The sequence below is a fragment of the Molossus molossus genome, unplaced genomic scaffold (genome assembly GCF_014108415.1).
Source record: "Molossus molossus isolate mMolMol1 unplaced genomic scaffold, mMolMol1.p scaffold_m16_p_14, whole genome shotgun sequence".
NCBI lineage: Eukaryota > Metazoa > Chordata > Mammalia > Chiroptera > Molossidae > Molossus > Molossus molossus.
In genome coordinates, this window is record NW_023425349.1 from 17,088,848 (window position 1) to 17,113,216 (window position 24,369).

General features: G+C 55.7%; 1 protein-coding gene across 1 annotated transcript in view; it reads right to left on the reverse strand.

Moving 5' to 3' along the window:
• Nucleotides 1-24,369, reverse strand: part of PAPPA (pappalysin 1) — a 233,634-nt gene that overhangs the window by 25,319 nt on the left and 183,946 nt on the right. Inside the window, exons 16-19 of the mRNA XM_036261471.1 lie at nt 20,053-20,263; nt 19,213-19,384; nt 9,717-9,864; nt 4,692-4,801 (exon numbers count right to left, since the gene is read on the reverse strand). Coding sequence (XP_036117364.1) covers nt 4,692-4,801; nt 9,717-9,864; nt 19,213-19,384; nt 20,053-20,263 — 641 coding nt within the window. The remainder of the gene's footprint in view (nt 1-4,691; nt 4,802-9,716; nt 9,865-19,212; nt 19,385-20,052; nt 20,264-24,369) is intronic.

The window sequence follows — 24,369 nt, forward strand, 5'->3', positions numbered from 1 at the left end:
CCACATTTCCACCTTGCCCCACTTGGCTAGAGACGCCCCCTTTGGAAGGAGACCGTTATCCTCCGTTCACACAGCCCCCAGCGTTCCCTGCAGTTCCTCCACACTCAGCTGGGGGCTTTTCCGTCTGCTCTTGAGCTTGTATTGTGCGGCGCATTTATCAGGTTGGAAGAAGATTTCCCTGTGTCCCTATCACTTTCCACTTTCAAAGTGCGTGTGTGTGTGTGTGTGTGTGTGTGTGTGTTGGCGGGGGGGGGGGCTTCCACGGGGGGGGGGGGCATTTCAAAAAATATAAAAGAATAGAGTGTTTTGTTCTTTTTTTTTTTTTAATCCTCACCCGAGGATATTTTTTTTTCCATTTATCTTTAGATAGAGTGGAAGGGAGGGAGAAGGGGGGAAGAGAGAGAGAGAGAAACATTGATGTGAGAAAGACACAACGACTGGTTGCCTCCCGCACAACCCTGACCAGGGCCAGGGGACGAACCGCAACCAAGGTACATGCCCTTGGCCAGAATCGAACCCGCGATTCTTTGGTCAGCGGGCCGACGTTCTAACCGCTGAGCCGAACCAGCCAGGGCGAGTGTTTTGTTCTTAATGAAAGTAAAACTAAACTTTAGCACACCTGAAACTAATATAATCTTATATGTCAATTATATATCAATTAAAAATACACACAACCAACAGAGATTACCTTGGTGGTGGGGCACTGCCTGGTATGCAGGGGGAGGACTCTGGGGAGCTAGAAATGCCCCCATCCCAACATGGTTTCATGAGTGTTCACACGCATGCGCACTCACCAAGCCGTGTGCTTGGGGAGACCGCGGAAGGTACAGCTCAATCAGAACAGCTGTATTTGAAAAGGCTTATCGGTTAAGTTGGGTAGTATGTACATGACTGTGATAATTTCTCTAAGTCTTTCTGACATATTGATAGTGGATACTACTCCTACCACCATGAGAAATATACACAGGCATTTGACATACAAAAGCGATGTGTTTGGCCTGCTTCACCCATTCAGCCCGCCTGCTGGTTCATTTTTTTTTTGTTAATCCTTACCTGAGGACATTCTTCCATTTTTAGTTCAGATAGAGCGGGAGGGAGAGAGAGGAAGAGAGAGAGAGAGAGAAACATCGACGTGAAAGGCACACATCGAGTGGTTGCCACCCGCACGACCCAACCAGGGCCGAGGACAAACTGCAACTGAGGTACGTGCCCTTAGCAGGAACCGAACCCGGGTCTCTCAGGACCGCAGGCCGACGCTCCAACCGCTGAGCCAAACCGGCCAGGGCCGCCTGCTGGTTCTCACAGATGTTTGAGTGGGTGGCTCTTTGAGCTGAGCCTCTCACTTCACAGAGGGAAACTGGACTAAGAGTGATACGTCCCTGGCCGGCTTGGCTCAGTGGTTAGAGCGTCGGCCCGCCGACCAAAGAGCCGTGGGTTCAATTTCTGTCAAGGGCACATACCTCGGTTGCGGTTCGGTCCCTGGCCCTGATCAGGGTCGTGTAGGAGGCAACCAATTGATGTGTCTCTCTCCTATTGATGTTTCTCTCTTTCTCTCTCCCTCCCTCTCTCTCCCACTCTGTCTGAACATAAATTGAAAAATATCCTCCGGTTAGGAGTAAAATAAATAAATAAAAAGTAAAAAGGGATACGATTTGTCCAAGGACGTACACAAGAAGGTTCCTGGGCTTGGACTAGAACCTTGGTCACCTCACTCAACAGCCATAAATATTGAATGAGCATCTACTGTGTGCTGGGCACCAAGGGGCATACCATGGCAGTTAAGATGACCCCCAGCCTGCCCTGGTGAGGTCACTGCCATGGTGTGCCAGTTATAACACTTGATCTCCGTGGTGATGCTGCACTCGTCTGAGTGGGCATCGCTGGCTCCGTACGGCCCGGGAGGTGGGAAGTGCTTCCAACAGCCGGTCTGAAAGGAGCTCCCGCAGTGGGCTGCGGCGACGTGCATGGGCTCCCCAGAGGCAGGAGGTTCCTCTCTCCCTCACTCTGTGTGCAGTGATGGCAGCTGGGGAAACCTGGCATCTGCTGGGGTGGGAATATTGACACCACAGCAAGCGGCAAACGCTACAAGTCAGAGTTTGTGCTTTGGGGACAGCCAGCTGCTAAGCATTTACCAGCACACCCCTGGTAAGCGGTCAGCAAAGGTTTTGCCTTTATTATTACTACTACACATTCAAGAGAGGCCGCGTGGGCGGCGGGTGTAAGCTGCAGCAGTAAACCGACCTGGGCACCTCTCCCGTTCATCTGAGACTGTTTCCTCCACTGGGAAAACAGAGACTAATACCGCCTCACAGTGGTGCGTGTGTGTGTGCATGCATGTGTGTGTGCATGCGTGTGTGTGTGCATGTGTGTGTGTGGGGGTGGTGGGAGTGAGGGTGCAAATAAAAGGTGGAGAGTGCCCGCTGCAGTGCCCGCCTCACTCAGGCGCCCATGACCTGCCCGTGCTGGCCTCTGCCTTCCTCACCTGGGCCCAGAGCCTTGCCCCATCTACCTGGCAGCGGCCCGAGGCAGACCCGCCGCAGGCAGAGCCCCCAGGGCCCGCTGACGCCCACGCCAGCAGCTCGGGGTCTGAAGCTCTCCCCACACAAGGGGCAAGTGCGCCGACGGCCGGCTTCCCTGCCGTATTCCTGGAAATCATCAATCTCTGCCCTTCGCCCTCCTCCCTTTTTCTACCACATTTTTTTCCTCCTGGATAATGAGGCCTCCGGAGACCGGTGGAGGTCTGAACCTCGTTACGGCTCTCTCGGTAGGCCGGCATCAATAAAGGCCGGCAGACCAGGGAACCGGGTGGGGGCTGGGGGCAGGCAGCGGGTGGGCAACGGGGGAGGGGCCGGCAGGCTTTCAAATCCCTGGATTTATTTCACAGTGAATTATAACTGAACTCTTTAGTGCCCAGGGCTCACGGAGGGAAGGGTGGGATTCCACCCGGGGTGGGGGTGCAGAGAAGAGGCCTGGGAGCCGGCCGGGCCAGGGGAACATGGTCGGGGTCAGGCACAGGAGCCCATGGCCCTGGGTGTGAGCGTGGTCCCCTGGTCTGCCCTCTGTGGGCGTGTGCCCTCTGTGGGCCTGTGCCCTCTGTGGGCCTGTGCCCTCTGTGGGCGTGCGGGAGTCCGGTAGGAGAGAGGGACGCACGGCATGGCAGGGAAGGAGCTGTGACCACGGTCCTGGCTCTGCTTCCTACGTGACCCTGGCCTGTCCGTCCCCTCGGCTCCTCTGTCGCACGAGGGGCTTGGGCCTGACCTGCGGCCTCCTCGGGGCTCGGATGCCAGGGCTCTGTGCGCGTTCCTGGGTGTGCACAGCCCATCGGGGTGCACTGGGGCATTCAGGGGGAATCTCTGCGGGACTCTGGGTTGGGGATGGGGAAAGGCGCGTTGGGTAGAGAAAAGGGACGGAGCAGGAGCTTAGGGAGCCGGGCTGTGGGCTGGAGGTGGGAGTCGGAGCAGTGGGGCAGGAGACAGGGGGACACGGACGGAAACGTGGGTGGGGGAGACAGCCCTGCCAGGGAGGGGGGACTGCAGCCCTGAGAACAGAGGCAGGAAAGCGAGATAAAGTTGGAGATGGACAGAGAGCAGGAGAGGGGAAGGAGGGGGGGAGAACACCGGTGCAGAGGGGGCTGCAGGCCCGAGGGCTGAGTAAGCCTTCACCCTCCTGGCCTGGGCCCACCGGAGAGACAGGACACCCAGTGCTGGGTTCTGCCCAGCTCTCCCGGGCGTGATCTTCAGCAGGTGGGCAGACAGCGAGGCCTCCCAGCACCCCAGGCAGAAAGCCTGGGCCCGAGACATATCGCCCTGCACCCCTGCCCCCTTCTCCCACTTTCTCCAGGGTAAGGACTAGAGCCCAGGACCGGTACATTGCGGCCTGGAGTGCATGTCGCCCTGGAGGACAAAAGTGGGCCCCCGTCGGTCCTGGGGGTCCCCGACTACAGGAAAGTGGGAGCGGCCAGCCCACAAATGAGCTGGGCAGTGACACTGGCTGCCAGGAGGCGGGGGCCCCATGCTCTGGCTGGGGCGAGCCAGCCTGCTGCCTCGAGAAGAGCAGGCACTGGGCTCAGGCTTGGGTTCGAGCTCTCGCTCCTGGGAGCTCAGTGTCCACAGCCGAGAACACAGGCAACACCGCCCACCTTCCACCACTAAACCGGTCCGGGGTTTACATGCAGCCTGTGGGCAAGTGCTGGGCACACAGACACAGGGGTGCTTCACGGACGGTAGGTGTTTGCAGCCCCCGTAGCACATACTAATTGTCTCCACTGAAGGAGCAGAGCCCGGGGGAAGACACCAGAGATCCGGGCTGTGCAGTGTGAAGGGCCTTCCACGGGCTTCCACGGGGGAAGCCCGACAGCACGTTCTCATGAGCGCGGGGTGGACCCGACTGCTCTCTACCTATGTGCTCGTGTCTCGGTTCTCTCATCTGTAACTAGACACATCGGTCTTCTTACTCCTGGGCTGTCATCAGGATTCAGTGGGACAGCACATAACAGGTCCTTCTCACAGGGCCCGACGGAGGAAAGCATCAATAGGTAAGGCCTGGAGAAATGAATGGGGACAAGTCCCCACCCCGGGGAGGTGTGACGCTTTGATAATTGAACACCTGCAAAGGGATTAATGCAGGGCCAGGCAAAGGGAGTTCAGCAAGGTCTTTTCCTCCTGAGCCCCAGGCAGGCGCCTGTCACTCACCTCCACCCGTGTGGGGTTCAGCCAGTGGGGGATGTCGCGGACGCTCACGTTTGCCGGCAGGATGATGGGCTCACTGTTGTGGTCCAGGCACGAGGTGGCGCACTCAGACCCTGCGGGGAAGCAGAGTGTGAGGTGGCCGCTCAGCCCCGGTCCCCGGATGTCCCTGGGCTGTTCGCACACGGTGTGGCCCTGCCACTTTCTGGTCCCCTGTGGACTGGGCTGTGCCACCCTTGAGGGCAGTGGGAAGGAGTGAGCCCCCAGCAGGCTGCCTCGGTGTCCCTGACTGTCCCCTTGTCTCCGGTCCAGCTGGCACCCACCACCATTCATGCTGGCCCTGGGCCCAGGTTGGTCTCGTTTCTCCTTTGCTTAACAACCTTTCCGAGGTTCCCCACACCCAGGACAAAGTCCACCCCCTTTCCCTGGCATTTGTGGCCTCCTGTGATCTACCATCTCACCTCCCACTGACCCCTTCGGGCTCTGGCTAGTCCCACTGGCCTGCACGTGGTTTTCCCTCTGACTCCCATCCTCGCTCGCCTCGGTCCCTCTGCTCTCGCGCTCTCTCCTGAGCCCCTCCACCCCTGGCCTTTCACGGTCAAATCCTACTGGTTTCAAGGCCCAGGTCAAACCCTCCGAGAAGCCTGCCCTGATGTGTACTGTGCTCAGCAGGGACGAGTCTCAGTCCAGTGTTGGCTCTGCCCCTTTGTGTACCCTTTCCACAGTCATAGTGATGCCCTGGGTGGCAGGGACGAGGGGGGTCATCTCTGAGCCTAACCTGCCACCGGACACACAGGGACAGCTCAGTTAGCACCGGCCGGCTGAGTGCTGACCGCTGAATGCAGTGCCAGCTCCTCAGACCAGACCTTCCCTCTGCCCAGGGCCTTCATGCCTGCCTGCTCTCCTTTAGCTGTGCAGGCCTGAGGGCCCTGCAGGCCTGAGCCGCTCAGGGAAGCCGTCCACGCTCTCCCGGCAGGCCCGGCCCCTCGTGGGCACCATGGCAGCATCGTCACGTCACCCTTCCCGTGGGCTCGGTGCCCACTCCGCCCGACCAGGGGCTCTCGGCCCTGCTGGACTGTGAGCTCCGTGAGGTCAGCACACTCTGCTCCCCGTTCTGGGCCCCGAGCCCGGCACTGTGCTCGGCCGACGGTGGGCACCCCGTAAGTATTTGTGAAATGGATGGAAGGGATGTTGAGTGGCTGAGTGCACAGATGGCGGGGAAGTGAGTGAGCGAGTGAGCGAGTGAGTGATACAAGGAGTGAATGAGGAATAAGCGTTTAGGTGTCTTGTGAAGGAGGAAGTGAGTATGTATGTGGATGAATGAATGAAAACACGACCGAATACATGGAAAGTAACACCAAGAACTGAAAAGAAAAAGAATCAGGTAGAGTTGATGAAGGCATGGATGACCAACGGGGACAGACGCTCGCGGTCCTGGGGTTTCTCCTTGAAGGCAGTGAACTTTCAAGCTGTGGGCTTTCAAGTGGACTCTAATTTGGCTCATTCATTCTCCGCCCTGACCTCACACATGCTGAAGTCTCCTGAAAATCAATTCTACCCCCCGAGACGTCCCCAGGGCTCCAAAAAGGTGCTTATTCATGTGGGCAAAGAACTGAGGTGTTAGAATCTGACCAGAGCCCAGGAAGGTCATTTCCCTGCCCCAGTGCCAAGACCACCCTTGAACACTACGTGGTTCACAAGAGACCGTCAACTCTTTTAAAAAAAAATTCCATTGGTCATCTAAAGGCTCCCCTCCAGATGCATGTTCTTGTGCGTATACAGGGTGCGGCAAAGTCGGTTTACGGTTGTTCGTACGGAAAATAATACGCAATGAATACATAATAATACAAGAACAAACTCTGTTTTGTGGACTCACAACTGTGAACCTACCTTTGCCCCACTCCGTAAATACACACACGCACACAAACGCGAATACTTGCACACACACATACACTTCTCATGCACTCATGGTTCATCTGTCCAGTGTCCGTCCTGTGGCCAGCCTGTCATCCGCTCCAGTCCAAGGGGCGCCAGGGCCGAAGAGGAGGCGGGGGTGGAGGCAGGTCAGGACACTGTTTAGACGCTCTCCCCTTTACACACAAGGACACAGCCCAGAGGGGGAGCGTCCTGCTTCCTGGCAGTTTGTACATGGCTTGTTCTCCTGCAAATGCAGCCCCGTGAGATGGGTGTCTCCACGCTCCTTCCAGAGCCGAGAGCCACGGGCACAGAGCTCAGGGGAGGGCACCAGGACCCCGTGTCTGCCTTCCAAGCGCAGCGGCGGGCACGATGGAGCCCCGCGGAGGAAGGGGGCAGTGTGGGTGAGGGGCCAGAGGAGGAGACGGCAATGGGGGGGACGCAAGTGTCAAGGTTGTGATGAGAATAAAGGGGGGACATGCTGAGCAGTGGGGGAACTCAGAGCTGGGTGTGTGTCAGGAGATCCTTTCCGAAGGAGTTTTAGGGGGCAAGGACGAGGCAAGGCTGATTCTGAAAAAAGAAGGTGCAGCCTGTGAGCAGCAGGCCAAGGCTGCCTACCCCAGGGGGAGGGCGCCCTGCGCGGCCGCCCTGTTTCGAGGCTGCTGTCCCTGCCGCCCCTCCTCGGCGCCCCTCCCCCACCCGCGGCCAGCTCTGGGCGGCAGGACCAGGCTGCTGTGTTGTGATATATGAGCCTTAATTGGCATCATTACAGAGCAGTGATCTCACCAGGCCCTGCCGCCTCTCCTTCGCGGGAGGAGCAGGGCGGGTGGCGGAGGTCCCTTTCCCAGGGCTCCTGTCCCGCTGGGGAGGGCCCCGCTGCACTCTGGGTGGCTCCAGATGTGCCCTCGAGCCCCCAAGTCCAGCTCCAACCAACACATGCCTCACCCCTGTGTACAAGGCCTCGGAGAAGTGGGCTCTCCCCAGGGAGGACCTCAGCCTGGGAGGGACCCCTGGGGCCCTTTGGAGGTGAGGAGGGAGAGGGATCCCCGAGTCCAGCGGGAACCCAGCTCTCCCTCTCCCTCCTCCCCAGTCCCTTTCTCTCTAGACCCCCCATGTGCCCCACCCACCCTGGCGACCCTGTTCACAAAGGGCGTCTGCAGGGCAGTGAGCAGGAGAAGGGAAGGAGACCCCGGTGCCGGGGCCACACAGACTTTTCCTTTCTGCTGTGGCCACGCAGGTGCTCAGTGGGTGACGAATGCCACTGCCCACCCCACCCGCCGCTGGACGGTTCCCAGGGCGCCAGAGCCAAGTGTTGTGGCTCCTTTGCCTGTGGTTGTGACCCGGGAATGCCACGCATGTACAAAGTGGACACGACATGTACTGGTGTGCGCTGTGTGTACCTTCTGGCATCTTTCTGTGTGTTTGGTATGTTTGGGCTGTAAGATGCTTTTGTGCCTGTGACGTGTGTACTTGTGTGTCACCCACGAGTGTGCGGCTGTGCGTGTGTGTGTGTGATGTAGTAGTGTGGCATTTGGTAGATGTGTACGGTCTGGGCATGAGTTCACTGAAGGATGTGTGTTTGGGCCTGTCTCGTTATTAAGCATTTATGCATGTGTGAATATATCTGGCCATAGAGATATAAAGAAAGTCTGTTTTTACAGGTTTTTAAATAGAAGTGACTCAAGCAGTGTTTTTCTCCCGGGGCTGCTGAAGGCCAGTTGTGAGTATGACTGAATATTCACGAGCATATCCTAAGTTGGGGCAGGGACCCCATCACGGACATGAGTGTCCGAGCCACGCAACCCATCAGCAATGATGGAGAGAAGCATTGGCCTTGGAAAGGAGCATCCAACCCGCCTCGCTGTGGCTACACCTGTGGCCCTGACCTTCTAGAATGTCTATATTGGCAGGCCCTACGAGGTCCCAGCTCTCTGCACCCTCCTGTCAGGGCTTTTGCAGTGGCGGCCCTGTGGGACCTTCAGGGACCTTCGGAATCAGCACAGGGCCACCATGCACGCTGGTGTCCCCGACCCTTCAGGGCAGGCGTCCGGACGGAATCAGGAAGGGCGCTGATTTCTGCTCTGAGTGTAGGTGGAGGACATCTGTGCTCTGAGGCTGTTTCCATCTCCCCCAGGAGTGGGCAGCCCCCCCCCCCCCAACCACAGGCCTCGTCTGTGGACGAAGCGACCACACATTTTGCCGGGTGCAGAACATGTTGGCTCTGAGTGCCGGGGAGCGAGTGTGCACAGATAACCTTCTGCTCCACACATGCCTGGTGATTGTCCCATAAATCACACTGGCCATGAGAAAGGCCATTCAATTCCCTGGGTTTTTCATCACGGTCAGTTAGGAAATCAGCCCGAAAGGTCAGCACCACTGTCCTCCGCTGAGCTGACTCAACGCACGCCGTTCCCCAGAAACCTTGGAGCCCGTGATGAATGCATCTGTCCAGACACCCGGTTTCCACCAGGCGAATCCCTGGCATTGAACCCCAGGTTGTCTCCCGTGCTGTGAGCACTCTGCACACTGGCCCTCACCCCTCCGTGGTGTTCTGAAACCGCTCTTTCTGGATCCTCCTCCTGGAGGCAACTGAGACCCCGTGGAGAAGACTGGGGCTTTGGAGCCTGTTGCTACCCCTCCCAGTCTCCATGTCCTCGGCTGCTGACTCACAGGGCCTGACCCACAGTAGGTGCTCATGAGTGATTAGCGTTCCGATCCATACGAGGGCAGCAGCCCTGAACCACGACTGTTTTCTTATCTCCCTCCCCCGCCACATGGCTCCTTTTGTCTGGAATATCGTTTCTTGCCCAACGAGCACTTTCAAACCCCTGTGTGAGTGTCCTTCTGAGAGGCTCTGAGAGCCTCCTGTGTGCCCCGGGCATCGGCCAGCTAGCTCCTCTGTAGTCCTGCAGTGTGGCTGCGGACACTCACCCCCCACTGCTCTGACATCGGGCCCTGAACTCGCTCTGGGAGGAAGGGGTCTGGTCTCCTCCGTCTCCCTTTCCCCAGCGCCTCACGCCGGGCCTCACCTGGCAGAGGTACCCACCGCCCAGCCAGGCTCCAGCCTGGGCTCCCGCAAGGCCGCGCCCCTCCTCGCGGACCCCCGCGCCCAGGTACCTATGGCGTAGCCGTCAGGACACTGCAGTTTGAGGTTGCCGTTGAGCTGGCCCGGGGCCGAGCACTGGCCCTGCATCTCTCGGCAGACGTGGAAGGCGCCGCTCCAGGTGCCATCCTTCCGGCAGTGGATGACGTTGCTCCCACGACCCTGAGCGCCACAGAAACACAGTCAGGACCGAGAGGCACCGCCCGCGGTGAGGCTTCTCAAAATAACACAAGGAAACTGCTCCTCGTCTCCCGGGGGTCTCGAAGTGCTCCCACACAGTTCCTGAAGGGGCAGCACCTCCACATTACAGATGGGGACACTCAGGGAGGACTCCGTGTGGGCAGGGCCTGCTCAAAGCTTCCCAGAGAGCCAAACTCCCAGGTCCCCACGTCCTAGCGCAGTGTTCTTTCAGAGATTTCAATCAGGGGGATTTGTTCTGTTGGTTGGTGTTTGTTTTCTTTCCTTCTTGTTTTATTTTTTTATCCTCGCCTGAGGACATTTTTCCATTTTTTGTTCAGATAGAGTGGGAGGGAGAGAGAGAGGAAGAGAGAGAGAGAAACATCGACATGAAAGAAACACATCGAGTGGCTGCCACCCGCATGACCCAACCAGGGCCGGGACAAACTGCAACCGAGGTACGTGCCCTTAGCGGGAACCGAACCCGGGTCTCTCCAGACCGCAGGCCAACGCTCTAACGGCTGAGCCAAACCGGCCAGGGATGGTGTTTGTTTTCTTGTAAGTGGGAAGGCAGGGGCCCAAGTGCTCTCAGCTCCTACAGTGAGCGCAGGCGTGGGCCTGGAGCTGTTCGGGAGGGCGGCACGTACCAAAGCTTGCTTCCTCCCAGCCCGCGAGAAAGCACCCCAGGCCAGGGCTCTGCCATCTAACGAGGCTCCTGGGCCCCGCTGAGACGCTTCTCTCCAGGGCATTGCCTTTCTCTCCCCTTCTCTCCCTCCCTTCCTTCGGCATCGTTCCATTCCAGCAACAATGGCACCGAGAAGGTGGCGTGAGATACTTCTATTTTGCCCTCGCTCAGCTCTTTTTTTTTTTTATCCACACCTGAGGACATTTTTGCATTTATCTTCAGATAGAGCAGGAGGGAGAAAGAGAGAGAGAGAAACATCGATGTGAGAGAGACACATCGAGTGGCTCCCACCCACACGACCCCAACTGGAGCTGAGGACAAACTGCAACTGAGGTACGAGCCCTTAGGGGGAACCAAACCTGGGACTCTCTGGTCCGTGGGCCGATGCTCTAACCGCTGAGCCAAACTAGCCAGGGCTCCTCACTCCGTTCTTTACAATAAGCCATCTACAGCCCCCTGGCTTCTGCACTGGGGGGGGGGGGGGCACTGCAGCTGCGGACATGGTCCTTTCTGCAAACCCCCTTCGATGCCAGGACTCTAACGGGAGTCTAGCTCTGTCGAAATCTCAGAACTGCCTCTGAGCTCAAGGCCCATTTCTTGGTGCCCATTCTGTGCCCAGCTCTGTGGGGCCCAGAAGTAAAGTGAGCCAGTATCTGAGCTGGGGGTAAAGACAGTCGTGCGAGCCTCCAGCCGCGTCAGTGTGGCTGTGCTCGGACACAGTGCTGGGGGTACACAGGACCGTCACCGGTTGGGAGAGGCCAAGCAGGGAAGGCTGCCCGGAGGAGGTGATACATGGGAATGAGTTTTCAAGGGTGCGTCACATCACAGGCAGAACAGGGATGGAAGGACATCTCGAGAAAGCCAAAGGGCACGTGCAAATGCAAGGATGTATAGTTAGCAGCAGAGAGCCCCCAACCCCACCAGCCTTGCGATCGCCAGGAGAAAACCGGAGGGGGTTGAGCTGGTAAGGCCAGTAAGGGATGGGGCCTTAAGTGTCAGCTTACATTTGGACTCTACCCCTTGGAAATGGAGAACCACGGTGGTTTCTGCACAAGGGTCCACCTACCCGCGAACCGCTGTGCATGCTCTCCCTCGTCCAAGCTACGATGACAGAGAAAGCCCAGGAGGCGAGAGGAGGAACTGAGCTCCACCCCCGCACCGTCTGTGGAATGGCTCGCTCGCCCTTCAGCTCCCACTGAAACCCCTGTGTCCAGCCCCCGGGGCGCCCCAGCCTTAACTCTCTCTGATTCTCCTACTTGCTGCTCCCTACAGCACCATCACCAACCTTGAACTTCAGTGTAAATCGCCTGTGTTCTCCAACACACCGTATGTATGCTGGTCCCCACTGCCATGCTCTGTGCCCCTTCCGTCTGCTGCTTCCTACCCCCCTCCTGCCCATAATCATCACGTGGCACCAGCCATCATATCCTAATGATGCCCCAGTTCTGCAGAGCGCACTACCGTAAGGTCGCTGACACGCATCACCTCTTTGTCTGTCATCTGCTCCACCCAGATGGCGAGCTCCTCGAGGCCCAGGAGGGTGCTCTAGTCACACGCACGACTTCAGGCCCTCCCGCGATGTTCAATAGGTCCTGGCCACTCGTTCATTCATCACTCAAGAGATATTTCCAATCACTCCAGAACTGTTTGCTTAACCAAAGGTGGGGTGAACAGGTAGAGAGGTATGGGATGGATGTGGTTAATAAACAAAGATCAGTGAACGCATGGCCCAGGAGGTGAGGACGTGAAGAAATGAGGGGATGAGGGAGTGAATGAATGAGCGTGGGCATGAGGAGATGAATAAACTCTCGGAGAGGGCCGAAGCTCCCCTGTCTGGGAAAACAGCTGCAAGGAGGCAGGATTCAGGAAAGCAAGGGGGCCCCTCTCCGGGCCTCTCCTGGGCCAGCAGGAGGAGGGCCCGACTGCAGCGCAAAGCCCTGTATTGGTAGAAGGGTGGTCCACCCGAGCACGCAGCTGCAGGACAACTCGCAAGTCCTCCCCGGGATGTTCTGTGTGAGCTCGGGGAAAGTTTAAGAGGCTCCATGTGGCTTCGGAGAACCCTAACTCTCCCTCCCAGAGCCCCAGGCTCCAGGCCCCATGATTCTGCTGGGCCCCCGGGGGAGTAGGAAATTGACCCCAATTTCCTGGAGCCTTGGCCTGAGGCTATGATGCATTTGGCCTCCAGCCCCCGAAGGGCTGCAGACCTCAGCACTGCGTGGGCCAGAGTTGGCCGGGGAGCTCGGTTTGCAGCAGAGATGGATCAGAACTAGCTGGAATCTGCTGGGGGAATTTCACACCGGGAAGGTCCACCGTGGTGGGAGCGTGAAAGAACTGGTCTTGCTGCTTCCAGGCGCTCTCCCTCCTGCCCAGCGCCCCTGGCGCTCTGTGCTATTGACTAAATCTGCTCTAAAAGACTCTTGCGAAGATGCCCTGGCCTTCCAAACAAGGTGTGCTCACAGGCTGGCAGTCTCGGGCTCCCAGATGCAACCCAGACAGCACGTCTGGCCCCACCTCTTGCTCCATGCACGTCCTTCCCCGGGTCCTGTGGTCACCTGGCCTCGGCAGCACGCTTCTTTCCCTTCCGACCCTCACCCCTTCGCTGTGCCCTCTGCACAGCAGACTTTCTGGAGCCTCTCTGGGTTCTTAAACGCTCCCTCAGGACTACATCCGGGTGCACGCAGGGTTGGCCAACCACCTGGTGGAGAGCCTCGGAGTGGAGCCTGATGTGGAGTCCGGTTGGACCACAGACGCCCTGACACTGAGCATCCGATCTGGGCAGACCAGAGACCACTGGCAGGGAGCCCACTGGAGTATCTGGCTCTGAAGGTACAAGTTTGCACGCCACGGTGCAATCTTTCAGTAGAGGGCTGAGCATCCCTCAGCAAAGCAGGCTGCCTCTGTGTGCCTGTGCCTCCGTCTGCAGAAAAGCACGTGCTGTCTCCAGCTGCCTGCAGCTCCACGGGCCCACAAAGAACTGCAGGCTTAAAATCATGATCAGATACCTTTCATGTGCCAGGTGTTTTCCACACAGTGAAAAACCCTTTTAGCAACACAGTCCAGTAGAAATGATGTCCCCTTTTACAGATTTGCGAACTAAGGCTCAGCTAGGAAGTGATAAAGGAAGTTCCAAAATGATGCTTGTGTAATGGTTAAGGGTTTGGACTAACGCCAAAGTGCCCAGGTTCAAACCCTGTCCACGACGTCCTGTCTGTGTCCCGTAACTTCACTATGCCTCAGTTTCCTCAGCTGTTCGACGGGCATGGCGTCCACCACCTGAGAGTCATTGTGAGGATTGTGGGAGTCAGCATACGGGAAGCTCTTGGAGCGTGACACACTCATTGGGTTCCCTAGGAGTTAGCTAAGGCTCTTGACCACTCTGTACGTCTCTAAGGGCACTTCAGAATCAAGCCAACCAGTGAGAGAGGGAGCTGGCGTGCCCAGTCCTGTGGGCTGCCAGTGCTGTGGGCTAGGTCTCTGGACTGTAAGCCTCTGTGAATTTACTACCATTGGGGGGTGGGGGGGTGATGAGAGGAGACAAAGAATTAGACTTCTACTTAGTAGAAATAAAAATAAACAAAATAATGACAGAAAGAAAAGTGGCCGTACCAGGCCAAGGCAGCACCAAGTGCAGTGCAGGACTTATTTATCTATTATTATCATTATTTTTTTATAATATCTTTTTTTTATTGATTGTTTTAGAGAGAGAGGAAGAAAGAGGGAGAGAGAGAAACATCGATGAGAGAGATGTTTGATTGGCCGCCCCTACACGCCCCGCACTGGGAATCGACCGGTGACCTCTTGGTGCCTGGGTCGACGCTCAACCACTGAGCCACACTGGCCGGGCTGCAGAGCGGGATTTAAGCAGTTAAGCTGTGGAAGCAGCCTGACCCCACAAGAGGGGCCCCGGTTCTATCACCTCCCAGTTGTGTGATTGGGGCTAACCACCTGACCCCACTGAACCGCGGCACCTTGTCTGTACGATGGGCCAGTAATGCCGTGGGGCTTAAAGAAGTCGTCTCCGGAAAGCACGTAGCCCAGCAACGGGTGTGGAGTAAACGCTCAATAAATGACAGCCGCTGTTGATATCGGCTCTGTTCTCGGTCAACGCCCTCGCGTGCATTTGCTGCTTCCAAGTTAGGCACCGACTGGGCAGAAAAATGTGCCTTGTGTGATGACTTGGTTAGGAGACCTGAGACTTTAAGGTCTGACTCTGCTGGTAACTGGCTGTGTGACTTGGGTACATCCCTTGCCCTCTCTGGGCTCCCGTGGCACCATGTATAAAATAAGTGGGTTGCAGTGGGGGAATCTCTGAGATCCTGCCCACCACTAACATCACATGGGCCCGCGATGTTTCTGGCTTCCTCTAGGAAGCCCTGGGTGCTTGGGCAAGCACCCGACGACCTTGAAACGACGTGCCCCTGCCTGCGAGGGCCTCATACATGAGAGCCATGCTGTGTCCACAGCAGAACCCATCAAGGCAGGGCCAGCTGCACGCCACTAGTCTGAGATCCATGTAATAAACTGAGTGCACATGGTCTCCACCCCCACACCCCCACCCTCCCTCTCTTGCTCCCGCTGAGATGCCAAACCCACTCTAAGTACACGACTTTGTACACAAAGCACCTGGATGTTTTTCCCCTCCTGCTCCAGCCTCTGTGCACACATCTCCCACAGACCCTGCCCCCGCCCCGAGATGGCCCCACAGTAGTTCTTATGAGAGCTGAGCCTGAATTTCCTCCTCGGACAGCTGAGGAGCTTCTGGGCCGGGTTAATGCTGAGACAATTAGCACTTCCCCCCGTCACCTGGAATGAACCCCCTTCCTTTGCCACCAGCCGGGCCTGGGAACACCTGGAGGCAGGGGGAAGAGCAGGACCAGGCACCGGTCAGCACCACCTACTGACTGGCAACCCTGGGCGAGCCCCGAGCCTCCTGACCTTCCTTCCTCATCTGCCAAACGGGCGTACTAGGTCTTTTCCAGAGGTTCATAGTGAGCTGTCGACATAAGAGAAAGTCTGCAACCCTGGCATCTGGGAAACACTTTAAAAATGAAAAAGCCGTTCTTATTAAGGTTCTGTGTCTTGGTTTACAACAGCGATTTTCAACCGTGTGCACAAGGAATTTTTTTTTTTTTTTTTAAATCCTCACCCGAGGATATTTTTCCATTTTTTGTACAGATAGAGTGGGAGGGAGAGAGAGGAAGGGAGAGAGAGAGAAACATCGACGTGAAGGAACACATCGAGTGGCTGCCACCTGCACGACCAACCAGGGCCGGGGACAAACTGCAACCGAAATACGTGCCCTTAGCGGGAACCGAACCCGGGTCTCTCCGGACCGCAGGCCAACGCTCTAACCGCTGAGCCAAACTGGCCAGGGCTGCACAAGGAATTTTAGAATGGGCAGTACCTGACTGTTCAGTCAGGGGCTCTTCTCCCTTAGATTGTCAAATTAAAAAATGGCAACAGCCAACACGACAATAACCACCCAGTGTAAATGAATCAGAATTATACATTTTTTTTTTTGGTCAGATCCGCAAAAAATGTATTTTGGGGGCATGCCGCAGAACTTTAGAAATTAGTTTGTGTGTGCCATGAGATAGAACAGATTGAAGATTGCTGGTTTACAAGGATAACACTATACATTGTAGAGCTGAACTGTCCAATGGGGTAGCCATGACACAAATTAAATGTGGGCTATTCAAAATGACATAAAACCTCGTATTTCATTGCTCAGTCGCATTTCAAACGCCCCAGAGCCACACATGGCCAGTGGCCACCATGTTGCACAGAGCAGTAATGGAACATTCTCGTCATTGCACACCGTTCGACCAGGCAGTGTCAGTCTAGAGAATTCACCTGTTCTACAGGTTTATTTGAGGGAGAGATCAGGTTTCTTTGTGGTTCATACTGATCCCCCCCATCTGGACCTCATGCATGATGGATGCCCCCTTCTCTGACTCTGCTTGGCTTCTGCAGGAGCCCACATGGAGCATCAGGGCACATCCCCCTGGAGTGCCCTTCCGGCCGGTCCAGTTCATGTGTGCCTTCCCAGGGCTGCCGTGGATGGGGGTGCAGCTTGTGTACGCACAACTCCAGGGGGCGCTCGTAGACATGCACTCCTTTCATGACCTCATTTCGTCCTCACAGATACCCTGGGCGGTAGCTGGCATTATTACGTATGAGCAAGCCGAAGCTTAGAGAGTTAAATAACTTGCCCAAGTTTTCCAGCTCGTAAGTGGCAGCACCGGATTCGAACTCAGACGCCAGCTCGAGCATCCTCCTGGCTCCCCAGGAACCAATAAAGTGGAGGTTTTATTTGTTAATTTGCTTTTAGTGGCAGTGGGAGAGGGAATGTGAATCTCCCCTACAACCGCCTCTGCTCCCTGCCAGGATCTGAAACTTGTTTGGAAGGCAAAGAATTCCCACTCCACGCAGGCGATTGGACTCAAGATGCTCCGGGCCGTCCGTTTCTGCGTGTTTACAGGCAGCGAGAGGGGATCTGAGGTGAATACTAGAATTGGCTCTCAGTCCCCGGGTCTGAGGGTAGAGGAAATTCATTTGCAGTACAAACTGGAAACGTCAGTGTATTAGGAGCCCATTTGGCACGGGCCCCTCATTCCCCGGGCCGACGCGCATACCCTGCTCCTCTGCGACCAGCTCTCCGCCCGTTGCCAAACTGAACTGCTTGAGTCGTCTGAAAAATTTACATTTTCCTCTCCTTTAAATACAAACTGGCCATGAAAGGTACTTGGCAAGCCCCAGGCAGACTGGGTTTCAGTGTGATAACATGACCGCGGCCAGAATGTTATTTGGCTCAGTAGTCGGGGTAACAGTTAGCAACAGTTTTATGTAAGGGAGTGAGAGGGACGCTGATCAGCCTGCGTGAGGCGGTGGTAAGCTCTGGCCTTTGCTGGTTCCAGCGCCGGCTTCTGCTGCCCTGCCAGTCAAGGATGGGATGACTCGGACACAGACATCGGGAGAGGACACTACCAGCTTGTCCACACCTGGGGGACCCGGGTTCTGATTCTGACTGCCGACTCCAGCTGTGTCACCTTGGGAGGTTGCGTGACTTCTCTGAGTCGCAGTTTTCTGAACTGGAAAACGAGGAGACTGGCCCGGATGGGTCACTGCAGCTCCCTGTCCTGCCCTGTCATTGCCGGAGTCCCTACTCGGTGCCTGGCACTGTCCCCAGTGCTGAAAACACAGGCCGATTAAAGATGTGGCCAAGGACTTCACAGCCTGGGGTGGGCAGAAAATGAATGTTGGGGCACTGTGTCCAGTGCTGTGAAGGGGGAACCCAGAGGGAGGGCACTGAGCCCAACAGCAGACGGGACAGCAGGAAAGAGCCCTGGAGAAAGGGCTGCCTGAGTCCAATTGCGAAAGACGGTTAGTGGGGCAGCTGGAAAGGTTGAATGAGATACTGCAGAGGGGACAGAGGAAAGGCCTTGGTGACAGAGGAAAGGTCTTGAATGCCACCCTGAAAAGTTGGGATTTTAGCCCAAGAGAAATGGAGCTGCTGGTTCACAAGGGCTTTAATTAAGCAGGGGAACTGTCACGATGAGATTTATGCTCCACACAAGCCTCTCTGGCTGAAATGCAATGCACAGTGGACGGAGGCAAGGACGCAGAAGCAGGGAGGTGACCAGGAAGCTGCATGGTGGCCTAAGTTAGGGCGGAGGCACTGGAGACAGATGAGAATTTCAGATGTCTGGGAAGGAGAACAGGTTGGACTTGGTAATTGCGTGGAGGAGGTGAGGACGGTGGTTTGGACAGTTCCTGGTACTTGCGAGCCAACAATACAGACTAATGAGGACTGGCTGAGGGTGAACCTTGCACTGGGGCCCAACTGGCAGAGCGCTGGCCTCACCCGGATGAAGATCCTTGGGCACCTGTGAGACGTGGGCTTGGGGTTCAACCTGACAGGGCCGGGTCTGTCAAGATGGGGTTCCTTATGGATTTTGGTCGTCTTTGGAGTCAGCATGGCCTCTGATTTCTCTTTCCCATTCCTGATTCCCTACACATCTTACTGGGTGGTGTGGGGGGTATGCGCAAGGATTTGGGCAGATTAATTCACAGAGCTCCAGCAGGGGCAGGGTGTTGGGCTTCTCTCCGTTACATGTGGATTAAGATAAAATTCAACCCCTGCCCTCTCCTCCTCTTCTCCCTTTCTCCATCCTTTTCTCAAAACTGCACTTCTAGTCTACATATATCTCCCTCTCTCTTGATGCTTGAAGAGCCAACTGATGGTCATCTAGTGACTCGAAATGCTCCAGGGACCAGTACAGTGGTGATGGCGGCAGAAAGTTGGCAAAACAGCCTTGGTCGCTCCTACCAGTCACTTAACTTTGAAATCCATACACTGGTATTCCATACATGACTTCCTTCCTTGGGGTTCTGATACTAAAGTGTGTTCAAAGCTCTGAACAAGTCGAACTTGGCATTACAGGAGAGAGAACAAGGCTCAGAGAGGTTCTAAGGAACGACCCTGAGAACCCAGACCCCTAACCTCTGCATTGGTAATACTGCTCTTACACAAATCGGGCACCTGCAGAGAGTCCCCTAGGGGAAGTGGTTCTTGCAATACGGGCTCGTTTTTGGTAAGCAGACAGGGGACGGACCCAAGGATTGATCTCAATGTCAAGGAGTCTTACCTGGGTGGCATCGCTGTCCTCACACTTGACCCTACACTCGCTGTTGAACCGGAAGCCGTCGGTGCACTGGTAAAGCCCGTGGAATTTCGGTGGGGGTGGGTCACAGGTCACAGGAACACAAGCTCCCTCCTGCCAGCTGCCGTCTTGGGTACACTGAGTCTTGAAGGCCCGTCTGCAAGGAAGAGATGAAAGGACAGACGTCTCAAGGACCAGGGGGCTAGACCCATGCTCTACCCAAACACCCCAAGTTTCTCTGAAGCCAGCTGGCCCTCTCCATTCTTGGTCCCCTCCCTGTCCTACTGGGGGTGGGAGGCATGTGTAGGGATGGAGGAAAATTCATTCAAAGAACTTCTTCAACAGGGGCAAGCAAGAGTTTCAGACTGTGTTGCAGTTCCACGTAGAATGAAATAAAACCCAAGCCGTCCCTTCTTGCCCGAGTGTGACTGGTGCTAACACAAACACGTACCATTTACTATGTGCCAGGTACTCTGCAAGCACCTTACATATATATCTCATTCATTCTTCACAGGACCTTATGGAGAACTTATTATTGCCCATCTTATTGTTGAAAACCAGAGGCCCAATGAAAGGGGCACACCTGTCATACTTCCAATAATAAAAAACAGAAAGAAAAGAAAAAGAGAGGCCCAGAGAAGTAAAGTCACCTGCATGAGGTCACACAGCCAGTAGGCAGCTACTGACAATGTCCTTCAAGGCTCCCATCACACAGAACGGGTTTTGCCTCTGGCACAAATAAAATGAGCCCTTCCTTCGAGTCTGACAGCCAGACCCGGCTCTGCGACTCCCCAGACCCCGAGCTTGTGTCTGCAGCACACTTACTTCTTCGACTTCCGCGAGGAGCCGGGCACATGGTATCCGGGTTTGCACTTGTACTTGCAGAAAGAGCCCACCTTGTGCTTGTTCTCTCGGCACCGAGCGGTCTGCAGGTCTGCGTTGGGCACCGGGGGCGGAGCCAGACACATGAGCTCGCACAGGGCCTCGGGGAAGGACCACAGCCCGTCCTCCATGCAGGTCAGGAGGCTGTTGTTGCCTGGAAACAACAGACGGGCAGGGGGAGCAGATGAGGGTCTCCGACAGCCAAGCTTATTCACCGGCTGCCTGGACTTAAGCCAACCTGAAGAACCAGATCTTCCGCGTGTGGTTCCAGAGCCTTCCACTTACATCCCAGGAACCTAAGGAGGCGGCGAGAGCTGCCCTGAAGGAGACCGGGCTCAGGGAGAGACTCGCCCACGTGCACAGAGAATTAGGACTCAAGGCCCCCGGCTGCCGCTCACGAGCCTCTTCCCTGCAGAGAGAGACCCCCACGCTCCTTTCTGCGTGGCCAGGTGGCCATCCGAGCCCAGGGGGAAGAACTTGCTTTCTGATAACTGACAGAAGCAGCCCCAGCAGCTGAGAGCTGGTCCTATGTGCTGTGTGGCCTGCAGCTGCCGCTCCTCGGGGGCCCTGCGCCCCTGCATCCGCCCCGCCTCCCCTCGTCGCCTGGAAGCCACAGCACCGTGGTATCTGAAGGTCTGACCTTTTCAGTCCCCAGCGTTCGGGAAGTTTTGCCAAAGCAGCTGAGTGAGCAGCGCCGTCCCCGGGGCCCGTGCCAGCTCTCGCAGACATGCCGACTGCCCCGGGAAGCTGGCCTGGGGGGGACGGCGCACGTCTCTGGGCTGTCCCCTGCCAGGTCGTATGCTACCAACACAGCCTGCCCCCAGCCCCCGAGACCATCGGAGATGGGCTTAAAGCTTGGGCTTCTCCATCAGGTTCTCCTCGTCCACATTATACTGAAGGGTGTTGACAGCAGGGCCGGGAGCCCCGAGGCTCTGGGATTTGGAGAAGGTCTGGTCTGAAGGGCGGAGGGCGGAGGGACAGGGACCCGCCGGAGCTGATGTTTACGAAGCAGGGAGTGCTTTGAGGTGGAATCTCCTGTATCCTCACAGCAGGCTCGTGGTCAGACACTATGTGTTTGGAAATAGAGAGACTCGGGGAGGGAAGTGAATGGACTGAGTTCTCATAGCTGGCGAAAGGCAAAACTGGGGTTCAAAACCAATTCTGTGTCACTATAAGATGGTTATTGGTTCATTTATTTCTTTGGTTAATCCGCACCTGAGGATATTTTTTTCATTGAATTGTAGACAGAGTGGAAGGGAAGGGGGGAGGGGAGAGGGAGAGAGAGAGAGAGAGAGAGAAACATTGATGTGAGAGAGAAACATCGATTGGTTGCATGTCGCATGCACCAGCCAGGGCAGAAGATCGAACCTGCAACCCAGGTACGTGTCCCTGACTTGGGATCAGACCCACCACCCTTCAGCGTGCAGGCCAACACTCTAACCACTGAGCCACACCGCCTAGGGCAATGGTTATTGTTTTCAATGGGAAGCTGGCTATATATGCTCAGTAGAGCCCTTAGTATCTATTCTTAGAGGTGAATCTCAATAGCCTATCTACAGAAACAAGACAATTGCTCCTGCCTTTCATGGTGATAAGAAGATACGATGGAAAAACAACATTTATAAAAAGTATCCAGAAAAATGCTGTGGAATTCCTTATTTGCTTCTTTCCCTCCCTTCCTCCCACCCTCCCTCCGTTCCTTCCTTCCTCCTAACCTTTTGCCTGTGTTAGTAGATCTACAAGGGTCATGTGAATTGCATAGTAGCCTCCATTTATTCAACAAGCATCTATACAGCACTTACTGTATGCCAGCTACAATTTTATACGTAGGGACCAGGCAAAGACAAAACTTCAAAAAGAAACTTCCAACCCTGCCCTCCTGGAGCTTCTGTGCTCATTGGATGGGGAGGAACACGATGCAGTATCCCAAGAAGCACATTTTTGGGTGTGCTAAGCGGCGGCAAGTACTATGGAGAGAAATAAAACAGGAAAAGGGAGCCAGAGAGAGTCCTGTGTGATTTTATGTAGGCTCCTCGGCTTCTTCCCCCGCCCCCCTTCCTGTCCTTGCCAGTGTGAATCATCTGGTGAGCACAAGATAATTTAGTGTCTGTAAACCCCCAGAGGATCCCACGTTGATAAACTGTGATACTGCAAAAACAAACTACAGATATTTCTACATCGAGTGCGAGGAGTGACGGGTGTGGAGGGCTGATTCACTTGGCTCCCACGGAAGCAGAGGCTCCCAGACCCCGGAGGTGACCCCTGCTGTCTGCACCACCTGTGTGTCTGGGGCAGTGGTGTGGGTGCCCAGGCAGGGCAAAAGCTTAGGAAGAAGCAGAGTTATCAAAGATCTGGGGAGAACACCCTCTCTCCATTCCCCAAGAAGGATAAAATATCTGTGAAAAAAGTGTCAGGACTCTTCAAAAGGATCCCGTATCTGCTATCCAAATCATAAATTGTGAAATGTTCCTTTGTGGCAAGATAGCATGAAACTTGCAAAATATGAATCAAGAGAGAAAACACACAAGCCAGCAATGTACATCCCAGGAGAGGGTAACCAGGCGTTCACCCTGTACCACGGTCCAAAGCAGCAGCTAACGCAGGACCACAGACACGCCCTGCCCCACGTCAAACAAAACCCACCGGACTGTGCAGTCAGCATTTTATGTGCAGCTTGAGCTGCTGCTGTGCATGTACGTGGCTTTGAAGAAAGTCAGGTATGACACGTGCTGTCCGCGTCCGGCCTGTATCCCCTTGGCCCTGACCTCTACACTCCAAGGTCCTGCTCGGGGATACACGCAGGGCAAGTCCACGGTCCTGAGGTGTCAATGACCCGGAAGCAGTACTCAGGCAGAAAGGGAGCTGGTGGGTCCCCCTGCCAGCCTCCTGAGCTGCAGAAACTGCAGACTGCTCTATCCTCGTACCTCACAGGGCTGGGATCCCAGCAGCACCGGCTGTAGAGAGACCCCGACACTCCAGCCACTCCGTGCTGCCCTTTCTCTCTCTCTCTCTCTTTGTTTAATCCTCACCCAGGGACACTTTTGCATTCATCTTCAGACAGAGCGGGAGGGAGAGGGGGGGGAAGAGAAGAGAGAAATATCAATGTGAGAGAGACACATCGAGTGGTTGCCACCCACATGATCCCAACCGGGGCCGGGGACAAATGGCAACCGAGGTACACGCCCTTAGTGGGAACCGAACCCGGGACTCTCTGGTCCGCGGGCCGATGCTCTAACTGCTGAGCCAAACCGGCCAGGGCGAGCATTTTGCCCTTCCTCCTTCCCTGCCTGAGCTTCCTCAGGGGCACGAGGTGAGACGCACGCGTGAAGGCATTTCTGAGCCGGAGTCCCTCGTGCGGGGAAGAGCGCTGATGTCACAGACTGGCTTCCAGAAAGCAATGTGACTCTGACCTTCACTTGTTCATCTGTTCAAGTCAAGAGGGCAAACTTGCTCAGCCTGTCTACCAGTGCGCCTAAGGACATCTCTACCTCGAATGAGTATCAAAATAAGTATAAACGGCCCCCAGTGGTGGAGCGTCGACCCATGCACCAAGAGGTCGCCAGTTCGATTCCCGGTCAGGGCACATGCCCAGGTTGTGGGCCCGATCCCCAGTGGGAGGCATGCAGGAGGCGGCCAATAGATGTCCTCTCTTATCGATGTTTCTATCTCTCTTCCTCCCCCTTCCTCTCTCTCTAAAGTCAATTAAAAAACATATAAACACAGTGTCAAAAGAGATGTGCCTGTTTTCATCATTTTGTTTAAAAGATTATACAGAAGACCAAATCTCTTTGGGATTAACATTCATCTACAGCAGAATACAAGGTGAGAAGGGCCAGGAGACCTAAGGTCCGGCTCTTCGTATCCCGTACATGGTGTTGGCATTTCTTGCTTCCTAAGGATGGGAAATGCTTCCTCTTCACTCTTTTATTTCTAGAGCACAGCCTGGTGCCAAGCACAGAGCAGGCACTCCACATCCACTGGCTAAGCGCATGAGGTATTACGAATCCACCTGTGACCCTGAACAAGTCAGCGAACCTCTCTGACCAAAGCTGTCTGCGTTCTCACCTAGCCCTGACGTCTGAGGCTGGGCAAGGCTATACACTGGCCACGGCGTTGTTTTGAGAAAACAGAAGTGCGGCCAGTTAAGGACAAATAAACACACGGGAGGCTCTGTGCTGGTGGAAGTGGGAAGAGGCTGCTTTCTTTTTCTTGGTAAGAAACAAAAGCCACAGGAGGAGAAGAAGAAGGACAAAGATCACA